The following is a 12,843-nucleotide window of genomic DNA, read 5'->3' on the forward strand; positions in this document are numbered from 1 at the left end:
TTTTTAAAGCACTGTGCAGGCTCTTTTAGATGTTTTTTGACCTCCCTATTCTTGAGTGGAATCGATGGTTTGCACCTTGTTGAAAACCCTCTGTTATTTCCATTCATAAAGGTGTCTCTTGTGTCTAATCTATAACTTCTTTTCAAGACTGAACCAGGTTGTAGACCTGACCACTCCTAAAGTATGTGCGTAATGATTGCGTCCTTCACTTGCACTGACAGCACCTTGGACCTCAGGTATCCAGTTAACAGCTACTAAAGCTCAACATTTGGAATCAACTCCATATTCTTTATCTCCTAAATTTGTTTATCACTCAATTGTCCAATTATTTTTGAGCCACTGAATATTTGGGACTATGAATAAATGCAGTTCACACTTCAGTCACATATTGATTTTTTAAAATCCACTGTGTTGGTGTAGAGAGGAAAAAATACAGATAAACTGTCCAAAAACCTGTGGACCAAACTGCATTTATACCAGTTTACTTGGACTCTGACAGTACACACAAAATCAGGACAAAACATTTTGAAAACATCAACATCAGATTTTTAAAACACAAGGGAGAGGTATGAAAGTCTAACTGGTGAGAGAAAAGACAAGAAAGACAATTCAGAGGCTGAATGGAAACTCCTGGCAGGCCACGGAGTCATTTGCTTGCCCGTCTAAGACCATAAGTCTCTTCTTGCATCTCTCTCTAGAGTCTGATCACCTTGATTTCTCAGTAACTATTTTCTATCCATGTGTCTCTCTGCAGTCAGTCGGTAAGTAAAGCAGTCAGTCGTTTTGTCCCAGTGTGGCTAAAGCATTATCTCCGGGGCTTCTCCACGCTGTTCCTTAAGCGTTCCAACATCCTTTCCAAACCGCCACCACTTCCCACTGGGAAATTGAAAATGCCGCAGGCAACAAGATTTATCTACTTACATACCTACTGAGTCAAGAGAGTGTGTGAGACAGAATGAGGGAGACAAATTCAAGCCTGTTCTGTGCAAACAGCACTGTTCAGTCACACCAAAGTTCCTCAACATATTTTGTAAAATATATAAATTACAATCCCACTAAAAAGTCACTAATTTGACCTCAAGTGTGGGTTCAAATCCCGACCTTGAAACAGCAGCCTGTGAGAACAGTAGGTACTTTTTCTGGCTTAATGTGATCTGTTCTGATTTGAATACATACAAGAACAAATATGAATTTCAACAGCTGCATCTTCCTCCACCTCTCATCTAGCTCTTTTCTTTTCTTCAACCCCCCCCCCGTTTGCTCTCTCCCTCCAGACCGCCAGGGTAGTGTGTTGTTGTCGAGGGCGACAGGCGAGGCGAGCGACACACTCGCGCTCCATCAACCGTCTGTCTTTAATGAGAGACACAGAAAGGCCCAGGGGACTGAGACCTGACTCTCTTTCTCTCTCAAACACAGACACTAATACATACAGTATAATTTGTGAGTGTAAGGAAAAGAGGAGAAAAAAAGTGATACGTTCCAAGAAAAAGGTAATTACAATGCCACACAACTTTGCACCTTTGTTTGCTGTTGGAAAACAATATGCAAAAGAGTAGAATGAGATCAATTTGAAGATCTGGATGACGAGCTGAAAGGAATGGGTTTAGAGATTGAGAGAAAGAGAGACAGAGAGAGAGCAAGAGAAAAAGAAAAAATTGGGTTATGTGTGTCCTGGCCTACACTCTCCCTCTGGTGTTCACCTGGTTACTCATCCATTACACAGAGCACAGTACATGACTGACTGACGGAGAGACAGGGCGCGAGAAGGAGAGAGAGACAGCGAGAGAGACAGCGAGAGAGAGAGAGAGAGGGAGAGAAAGAGTGGGGTGTGAGGTGGAGAGACACAGACTGACTTCTTGCAGGGTTTTCCATTCTGTGGCATTAGTGTAAATGGGCAAGGTAATGAACACTGCGGCGGGATAATTGTCATTGATGGTCATTAGATTCACCCTTCAGTGCCAACACACGCACACACACACACACACGCACGCGCCCATAGCTGGAATATGCAGCATGGCAGAGACATAACTAAGCTGTAATTACTGAAGTGTATCAATTAATGTGAACAGCAGCGTTTGCTGACCCCTGGTCACTCATTATTACTGAAAGCGAAAGAGGGAGGGAGTGAGAGGTGGAAAAAACGATGATAGTGGAAAGAAAAAGTGAAAAACAAACCACATTTATTGTGATGAAGGCGGTTTTGATTTCTATGTTCAGCAGTAATTTTTATTAAAAGCCCAAGCCACAGTATCAATCTGTGGCAGTTCCCATGTTTTATCATAGAGCAAAGTGAAGTTGTGTGTACAGTAATTCTTCATATATGCATTTTACCCCAAAACATGTTGCCTCCCTCAGCTTTAAGCATGTGTACATGCATGTGTTCAGTTTGGTCCTGTTATGCAGTTTGAGCTTCTTTGTGTCAAACTGGCTCTCTGGTTAAAACTATAAGTGTACATGTGTTTGAGCTCTGTGGTCTCTTACTTTCAGTGGAAGAAAATATTAAAGTCACAGCAAAGTGATTTTTGGGAAAGGCCTTTCCAGTCTCAGCTGGGCAATACATTACTTTAGTTTAGAAGAGCCTGACTGACCTGCACAGAGCCAACACCTCAACTACATATCAGCTTTACAACTAACAACGCCAGGAGTTATTGCCCAACAGAAACAACATTCACCATCGTCATGGGAAACCTTCACAGAGAAATGAAGGATTCTCATAGCTCCCATGATTTGGGAATATAATGTTCAACACTCTGAAATGCGTATAATGTTTGCATATCCACAATTCTGGATCATCTAGTGCAAGTCTGACTCTCAAGTAAAATAAAAGTGGGTGTAATACTCACGTCAGGGTAGTGTCCCTTCATGTTGCAGCGATGACAATGTCTGTTCCAGTATGAATTCTCACTGCAGGAATCATAAAGATGCCCTGGCAGGCTACAGTTGTTGCAGTGCCTTTTGAGACAGTCACGGGCTGGGTGGCCTGGAGTCCCACAAAGAAAGCATGGCAGCAACTTCTGCACATACACACACAAAACGTGGTTAGAACCTTTATGTACTTATAAAAGTGCTATATGAGCCACTATGTGGTGATCAGGACTGACTTTAGGGTCAGGACAGTTCTTGGAGAGATGTCCAAAATTGTTGCAGTTTCGGCAGTTGACGTTCTTATCAGTATAGTATCTGTTCGACACCCGCTGCACTGCTATCCTGACACCTTTTCTTTTGTTATAGATTTGAGCCTGAAAAACACAAGTTTAGTGCATTAATGGCATCACGGTGTTAGTGTAAGGATCAAGAAACTCTGTAGCCATACAGGATATATAGCCACAGGGTTTAGTGCTTGGTGTTTGGTCGATAAAGCCTCATCATTCACTTTTCTGTCAGTTGTTGGTGTTAATTACACAAGGACAAAGCAGCTGCATCAATAGTTTTACAAGATGAACTCAATATTTTTTGGCAGCTATGAGGAAAAAAACTCATGCTACTGGGTCTAACTTACTGATGTTTACATTTAATAAATATATATTTGGAGTCAGCTGTTTGTGTGGCTGCATTTTATTAAAATTAAGCAATAGGTCACCAACACTAGGCTAACTAGGATATTCTGTCAGCTTCAGTGCTTAAATGTTTGAGGCCATTTCAATACTTTTGCTACGACTGAGTCGCTAAGTTGTTGGTCGAACACACATTTTTTTCTCTGTACACTACCACGGGAATTTCACACTAAACAATCAAGATGGGACTGAAGGGATTTTACAGAAGTATTACTTTAACTGTTTTCACTTTCATACATAGTGCCCCAGATGCTCAAACATAATTGGACAACAGACTGAGCAGGCAGTTTCATGACCAGGTGGGGCCTGTTGTTATTTAATAATACATATGGAGCTGGCTTTACATGTTGAACTTGCATTAGGATTTTTTTTTTACCAGAACTCTTAATAATCATTTCAGTATAAAATAACACAGTTAAAACTATATGAGTAATGCAAATACTAGCTTTTATGTTTATTTATAGTTGATTTTGATTGATAGAAACCAAAAACAAAGCGGCAACAAACAGAAAGCACTAAAAAGCTGCTCATTGCCACCCACCTCCTTGTCTTTGTCTGAAACCAACCAAGTTTCACCTTCTGCATCAACATCTGGAAGAGAAGAAGAAAATACATTTTAAAACAAATTTAAGGGAGAAGACTATGCTAGGCTCTTATTTTTCTGTTATAAGGTTTATTAGTTATTCCTGAATGTAATACAAACCAACACAAAAAACCTGACATGAATTCATCAGTTACTGGGTAATGAGCACTTTAATACAAGAAAGTAAGTGAACAATTACAATTTGCAAATTTTAGAATAACAAAGGGATTGCAGTTACCAAGCATAACATGTTCACCCACACAAGTCGTGAGCCATGGTTTTTAAGAGTGCCTAAAAGCAATTACAATGGATGAACATCAGAGCTGCATTCAAACGTGGGGCTTTATATGACAAATGAGTAAGAAAAAAACAAGAGGAAAATATCGTTTTTGAAATCTTTTCTCACAGTAACATTAAACAACAATTGGAACAAATATTTGATAAGAACTGATAGATTCAAGTGTCTAGATCCCACCCCAGCAGGAAACCCTGAGGAATAACTTTAGTTTCCTGTAAGAGAATGGTATGCATGCACACACGCACACGCAAACACACACACAGAAACTGACACAGTCGCAGCCCAGCACATCTGTATGAGAGTGGCACTAACAGCACCCTGAGGGAGGCCGCTGTATTCTCCTCAGGCCCACAGAACTGTAACTGACATCCAGAAATCATACACACAAACATACGCGCAGAAACACACAGACATGTGTATTCGGCATAAATTATGTTCTGATAAGCAATGACCCACACAAGCTGCCGTGTTTTCACACACACACATAAAGTCACACCCATCCGTCGACCCCTGCGATTTGCTGGTTGACAGTCTTTAGCTTTTAGACAAATATACAGCCTTGAGCCATAATCAAATATTCCACACTCCTTTTTCACCACTCTCGTTTGTTCTTTCTTTTACTGACTCTATCCAGCCCCTTATCGCCATTCTGCTCAGCCCTCCCTTCCTTTGCTTTTGCTCTCTCTCTCTCTCGTTGTTTTCTACCTCTCTTTCCCCCCCACCTTTCCTCCCCGGGTGAGCGGCTACGGAGGGAGGTTATCACCTCTCTTCCCTGTCAAACAAATTAAAATGGCTGCTGTTTGGATGGGGCTTCTTTCTGCCACGACCTTCACCTCCAAAAAAAAACAAAAACAAGCAAACAAAAAACCAATGCAAGCAACCTAATGTCATCACATAGGTAAGCTTGAAATTTTGACTCAAAATCACCTGATGGTCCTCCCATAGCTGATAAATTTGGAGAACGACCTGTAAAGATGTTGGTATTACCTTATACCTATCATCTCTAAAAGGAAAAATTATCCCAACAGACAGATGTTGTATTGCATCTTCTTGCTATATATTCATGATGCAGTGGTCAAATGTCTATAAGGTGTATAGCAAAGTGAACGGAAATAAGTTAATTTAGGATGAAAAAGAAATAACTCAGGTGAAAATGGAGAAAGTAGCAGGCAGAAGCAAATCAGAAAGTTAATTAACTGAACTGACACGCCTGCTAAAATTGAATGATAATGCATCAGTTTCCCTTTTTAGGGCTTTTTTTCTCCTTAAATTAAGCAGATATAATCCACCATCATAGATGATTCCCAAAAAGTTGATTCTGTTCATCTGGACGTAGCCTTTTCAGAGGGTGAAATGTTTTGTTAGGCATCAAAGTGACTTCTTCAGTCTCAGCTGACTGTAGGCTTCTCCAGCCTTATAAATGGTACATTTGCATAATGACTGAAACTAACACCACTGACAAAGAATGGGCTGTCAGGTCAGTTTCTTGATCATTAATATATAAATTGTCATGACTACAGATCGCCAAATACTGATCAATGAACACTGATCAATGGCCATGAGTATTATTCACAGAGTTGGGTAATGGCTGCAATCACAGCACTGAAAGATTGTGAAAGATGTAGGCCTCCTTCTCAATTAAGAGATGGTCTTTCCTTTTAAAATAAACGGCCACCTTGTCTCCCCGCAGCGTTCCTCCCTGTCCAGGATGTGTACATGCTCATCATTGAAAGAGTGTCCACTGGCTTGTAGGTGTGAACAGATTGCGGAGTCCTGGCCTTACAAGTTAGCTCTTCTATGTTGTGCCATCCGCTTAGCTGCAGAAAGTCTTTCCCAAAAGTCTTCAAAATGTTGGGGTCATCAAAATGTTGATGACCCCCAAGACTGTAAGACAAATGTGAGACAAGTCTTTGTGTTCTTTTTGGTTAGCATTGGTTTTGTCCTCAAATCACCAGTGTATGCCATCTTTTCTTAGTCTCTTTGTGATTATTGAATTGTGAACTTTGACTTTAACTGAGGTAACTGAGACGTGTAGTTCTTTAAATATTGTTCTGGGTTCTTTTGTGACCTTTTTGATGAGTCGTTGATGTGTTATTGGAGTAATTTTGGAACACCGGACACCCCTTGGGAAAGTTCGCCGCTGTTCCATGTTCTCCCCATTTGTGGATAATGGCTCTGTGGTTCTCCCAAAACCTCAGAAATGGCTCTGTAAACCTTTCCAGAATGATCGATGCCGATGACTTTGTTTTTCAGATGTTTTTAAGTTTAGATCATGCCATAATGTGTTGCTTTTTAACATATTTTAGCCTATTTCACTTTGTCAGACAGATTCTATTTAAATGATTTTTTGATTCAACAGATCTAGCAGTGATCAGGCCTGAGCGTGGCTAGTTTTCCAAAAAGCGTGGTTAATCACATTAAATTTGTGATTTGGCAAGTGGGCAATTACTTTTTATGATAAGGCCAGGTAGGTTTAGATAGCTCCTTTCCCATAATAAATAAAATAATCATTCAAAAACTGCATTTTATTTTACTCAGGTTATCTTTGTCCAATAATAAAATTTGTTTAATGGTCTGAAACATTTAAATCAAGAAGGGGACAAAAACATTTTCCCCATATAGTAACTTTATTCATTGGTTAGCTGTTTTAACTATAAATACAATGACAAAGCCCAAAGTAATGCCTAATATTAAACTGTCTGAATAAAACAATTTTTAAGACAAGTAAAAAACTAAATAAAGGCTCATCCTGAAAAAGCTAGAAGATACCATTTTTATTCTAATTTATCAATTTCACAGAATAGCGTTTCTATCAGTTAATCAATGAATCCACAAAACTATTTCAGCTCTGCTGGGGGTGGGGAAAGTACAGCGACAGATGACTGTTTAATCTTCTGGTTTGCTTTTGTATGTTCACTTCAGGTTTTGAGTATTTACATTTATTATGTATGTAAGCTGTATCACATTGTCTCTGTCTATGCACATCACTTTGAAGTAACTTATATTAAACTGTAGTAGTTTAGGGTGGGTGTGATGGTGGTGGTGGGGTGTACTGATCTAAGTGTGAGCATACTGGGGGGCCTCTGTATGAAGAACGCATGTGTGTCACCGGTATCCAGCAGTCAATGGGGGGAAAAAAAGGCAGGGGTGAAAGGTGCGTGCATGTGTGTGGTGTGTGTGTGCATGTGTGTGAGCAGGCGTTAGTGACTCAACGAAAGTCATTCCCAAAGCACCTCCCGGGGGGACTCCCCAAATAAAGAGCAGGAAGCTTTCCCTTAATCTAACCCCCTATCCACACACCCCAGCCCGACGCCCCCAACTCGATGCCCCCACCTCACCAACACAACACACCAAATAAAGGGTGAAGCTCTTTGTCACGGCCGAGGAATCAAACACATGGGTGGAGGGGTGCTGGAGAGGAGAGGAAAGAAGAAGGAGGGGGGCTGTACACAGGGTAAAAATATGCTAATCAACCTTGAGGCCCTGTTCAATACCAAACCCTCGTTCCATCGTGGCCCAGCAGATCTGAAGGAGTCTGGAGCTCAAAAAGCAGATGGCAGCGACATCACCGAGCAGCTGAACGCACTCAAGAGAGGCCTCCGCCATGTTAACTCCAACTGTTCAATTTGAGCAGATCTAATGGCAAAGCATTCCTTACAGCCATCTTAGTGGTCTAAACCCAAATATCCTGAAGAGAGAAATGGTTGTTTAATGTTAAGAGCACCAAGTGGTGCTCAAGTCATCTGCTATGACTCTCTGAAGCAGCTCACTGACAGCGTTTACTGAGGGTTCCAAAGACTTAGATTCTGCAGGACATCTCGTACATTATCTCATCACTCCATCGTCACGGGAAATGCAACACAATGACATGGAAGAGGGGGAGAAACAGAGGGAGAGATTGATCAGGGGAGAGAAGGCAACAGATGCTATCTGTCTGTCTCATAGGTACCCTGATTACTAGAAGATGAGGAGGAGAGGGGAGGAGGCTGCGTTCCTGTTCATCAGAGTCGGCAGAACAAAACAAAAGGGGTGGGGGGGATGTATGTGTGTGAATGCTTTAAATCTGTCTCTTCTACCAGTGAGAACAGAACGGAAGTGTACATGTGGCTAATGAACCATGAACACCCAGCTCTCCTGGGGTGACGTGCACACACACACATGGGATGAGGCCCAGACAGGATGGTTTAAGTCTGGTAAACCAAGGACAGCACTGAGAACATCAACGACACAATCAACTGCAATTCTAACCAGTTACCAGTTTCCTAAAATGTGTGTGTGTGTGTGTGTGTGTCGTATACAAGCTGTTCTCCCCTCTGTCCCAGCAACATCAAAGGCTTCAATGGATCTGCCTTACCCCAGTCTTTTTCCCTGTCCCGACACTTAAACAGGCATCCTAGGCCAGCCCGCCCATTATACAAGCTGCTGACCAGACCCATTAATACACACGCACACACAGGCACCGTCTCACACACAGACACACGCACGCACGCACACACACACACACCCACACCCACAAAGGGAATGTGTAAGAGGTCTTGCCCCCCCCCCCACCCCCTCCCAAAATGGAGGTTATGTTTGATACCAAAGCGACAGGGCTGGATTAGCAACACTATACATGACAATGGTGAGGGTGGGTGGGAGTGTGCATGCTCTAAGTGTGTGCGTGTGTGTGTGAGTGTGTACAAGAAAGTGTTTCCTTTGTGACATCACCCTTGCCCTACAGCCTTCCCTTCTGTCCAACAGACATGTACAGAGCACCACATTTTTAACTCCTCTCTTTAATTTGAGAGAAAAGTCTGACCAAGCCCGTAAAACACAACAGAAGATTGGCGGAGATTTTTATTACTATGACTAGCGGATACAGTGCTGTGGAAACCCAGCATCGCAGAAAGAAAAGTATCAGAGTCGATGTCTTCACTCCATACTGTGACATATTTTTGAACCAACATGCTGTCCTGAAACCCAAGCTAGCTGCATGTTGCTAGCAAAGCTAGCAACTGTATGTATTCAAAACTCTCCACGAATAAATAAACAATTCACAGTTGTTGGACTGACAGTAGCCTTTTGGAAAATTTTAATCATATTGTCATAAACCCTAGTGTGCAGATGTTTGGCACGTAGGGAGTAGATAAACAGCTGTACAACCACACTACTTACTTCAAATTCCTTTTTTCCAATCTCTACTTATCTCTCTGTTAGAGAGAGGTGGTTTCCATCCAAATGTAGCGCAAATGTTTCCACCCACTAACATTTTTAGATAAACAGCTGGTGGCACCAATTCTCCAGTCTCGCAGCGCAGAAGAAGAGGGTACGCCACATGAGATGTTTTGGCTCAAAAGCACAAGTGTAATAATTATGTGAATGGTGACTGGATTCAGTTCAGGTATTTTCAGGTTCCTGGTGGTGTACATGTTGGCCTAACAAGAGTAGGAAATTAATTTACACATAGGACCACACAAGCATCTGGGACTGATTGGTGCGGCGCTCCATAAGACTCCCAGTTTGGGTACTGCCTACTCCTGACAAGGTCATTTCGTTAAACTGAAGTTTGATGAAGTTGTGCTTTTCTTGCCATTACCAGTTGAAACCAGCTGTGACATCATGATGTAAAAATGATATTATTTGTGCTGTGTTTTTTTTTTACAGTACTGTTCACAACTGCACTATCCTCAATGATTTGAATCACCTCAGCCAATATGTAAAATACTTTTTTGTAAATTAAAAACAAAACAATGTATATATGTGGATATAAACATACCTAGAGCCCGAAAAAACGTGAATGCTGATGCTCTGTGGCAAATATTTGCATCATTTACAAAAGGGATTTGCTGTAATCTGTCTGGAATGAAAGAAAAACATTCTTGAGGGTTATGAAAACCTTTTTTTCATGATTAGATTCTTAAGGCAAGACAGAAAATCTCATGGCAAACAAAGTTTCATTTCAGGCTTATAATAGTTTACAAGATAAGAGATATTTGGGGATATTTCAGTTTGTGTTCTTTTCCCTGGTATTAACTGGGCAATATAAAGCAACTTATGAATATCAATGTTATGAGAGCAATAAGACTGTATATGCACATTTAAATCTGACACCTGTTCACTCCTTATGTAGAAAACGATTCAAGCTTTGAGTACTGCCATCTTTATGAGAAACATATGAGGATGTTTAATTTCTAGACTTTATTTACATTATTTAACAACTAGGGTGTCTTTGTTTTTACCTCAAGAGAATCAAGTCTGTCTGCCTCCGTAAAAAAAAAATCACATAGGAGGGTTTGCTTTATATGTCTGTGGGTGAATTTCATCTATGCTATGGTGGCAAACCAGCAAGTCAAAAAGGTTAAAGATGGGTGTCATCAACTGAGAGCCGCACCTGGTCCATATACGGATCTTTAAAATTGACCCACACGTGCCTGTAATTTTACACATATTCCTTCTGTCAGTTCAACAGGCAAAGGCAAACTGTGCTACTCTGTCACTTTACCACCGCCCAGGAGGCATACTGATATACTTGCAAGATAAAGCACAGAAGTGCATAGAAAACTCTTATTTTTAGTGTAATTAATAAGAAAAACAATGGAATACAAAAATATCTTTTAAAAAATAAAATATTTCTTTCATGCTCGTGATGATGTTTTTGGCAGTATGACATGTCTTATGTCATACTGCCAAAAACATCATGGACTCAAAGCGTAACTCAAGAGAACATTATATCAAATACTATAAGTTATATTAGCTTTATTTCAAAAATTGTGGTCATGACCACAGAACCTAAAGAAACCAGCGACTGTAATGGTTTTGACACTCGGCCAGATAATCAAAGGCAGCAGATTTTAAAAAACGCCAAAGAGACAGATTTTTTACACATCTGCTTGGGTGGTCAAACTATTTCTTTCTGCTACAAGATTCTGGAAAACAGCCCAGAAAGCGTTCATTAGCCTCACTTTGATCAAACAGGATGAAATTACTATCAAAGACAATGTTTAAAACTAGAACCAAAATGATTTTCCACTAATTTTTTGCCATTTCGGTGAAAAACCGAAGACGGATGCCATCACCGTGGTCCCTGTTGAATCTGCCTTATGTTCAGCAAACACATATTTCAACACAGCCCGTCTGATTATCTGATATATCCACCACCCCCTCCTCCGTGACACATCGAGCGCTCACCCCCTGCCAGCCTGTGCCACCTCCTCCCCTCCTCTTCACCCTCTTCCACGCCATGTTGGCAGGCAGGGCAGGGCAGGTGGCCAAACCTGTCAGTCAAAGTACCATCGCCACGCAGCAGCACCACAGACACCAATTACCACACAGCAGGGGCGCGGCCTGGCAACCGCATGGCAACCACATGGTCCAATCAGGGTACACAACAACGGGGACCAGAGAAGGCCAAGAAAAGTGAACGAGGCTGTGTGCCCCCAGTGTGCCTGTGTACGTGTTTTCGAGTTATCCAAAACTGAGCCAAAACGTGTCCGGGACTGACAGGAGACACGTAGTCACTGTGTCTTTTTAATATCCGTTAGCTGCCTCTTTAGCGCAGATTTTCAATTCAAACTAGAAATTATCTCCATCAATCTGCTGATAACCAGAGTGGCTCTTATTAAAGACACAGTCCTGACTTGTACCATCATATCGTCACCGATGATTCAAAAAAGGAGGCTGAATTGAAAATTGACTCATTTAACTGCCATAAATATGCTTGGATCGCTGGTGCTGATGACACATTACATGACAATAAAAAAAAAAAAAAGAAGAAGTTACAACTCATATTTTTTACATAACACTTACTATCACAATGATTTGTTCATGTCTCAGTATCGGATTAGATCATTGTCTGGGACTTTAACAGCCGTGAACTTGGGAGATTATAGACTGATTTAAAGCTACAGCAGCACTTTTTTTTTGGCTGTTAAGAACAAACAAAAACACATAAATCAAGAGATGGAGCAGTCTAGAAGAGTTATTCTGAATAACTGTATTTTTATAGACACTATAAGTGGAACAAATGCATATGTATTCACAAAAATGTAAGCTTCATATCAAACAGATTTATTAAAAGATTGAAGTCTGACAAGCCAGTCAAATGTTTTTTGCCCATTAACTAATTGTTTGACATTTTTTAATGAAGCTTTACAGTTACGTCTCTAAATGGTAAAGCCATGTAAATAAACAATGACTACATTGTAAAGTGTTGGCAGTGCCCAACCAACACTCCAAAATCCCAAAATTTTCCAACTTTAAAGTTTAATCCTTTGTGCTTATATAATTGCCTGAATGAAAAAAAAGATTCAGCTTCATTAAAGCTACCCATAAGTTAAAAAAAAAAAAAAAAAAAATCAGGATGGAGTTTCCCTAAATCAGTGTTGTGGTAGAGCAGACTATAGTCAACAAGTATTTCATGGCTAAAG

General features: G+C 40.8%; 1 protein-coding gene across 1 annotated transcript in view; it reads right to left on the reverse strand.

The window, feature by feature from the left end:
- Window positions 1-12,843, reverse strand: part of zcchc7 (zinc finger, CCHC domain containing 7) — a 51,682-nt gene that overhangs the window by 17,733 nt on the left and 21,106 nt on the right. Inside the window, exons 4-6 of the mRNA XM_085459397.1 lie at window positions 4,096-4,145; window positions 3,102-3,239; window positions 2,844-3,014 (exon numbers count right to left, since the gene is read on the reverse strand). Coding sequence (XP_085315523.1) covers window positions 2,844-3,014; window positions 3,102-3,239; window positions 4,096-4,145 — 359 coding nt within the window. The remainder of the gene's footprint in view (window positions 1-2,843; window positions 3,015-3,101; window positions 3,240-4,095; window positions 4,146-12,843) is intronic.

The sequence above is a fragment of the Copadichromis virginalis genome, linkage group LG6, assembly GCF_057382275.1.
Source record: "Copadichromis virginalis isolate Kocher_CV1m ecotype Utaka linkage group LG6, C_Virginalis_male_GT1.1, whole genome shotgun sequence".
Lineage (NCBI taxonomy): Eukaryota > Metazoa > Chordata > Actinopteri > Cichliformes > Cichlidae > Copadichromis > Copadichromis virginalis.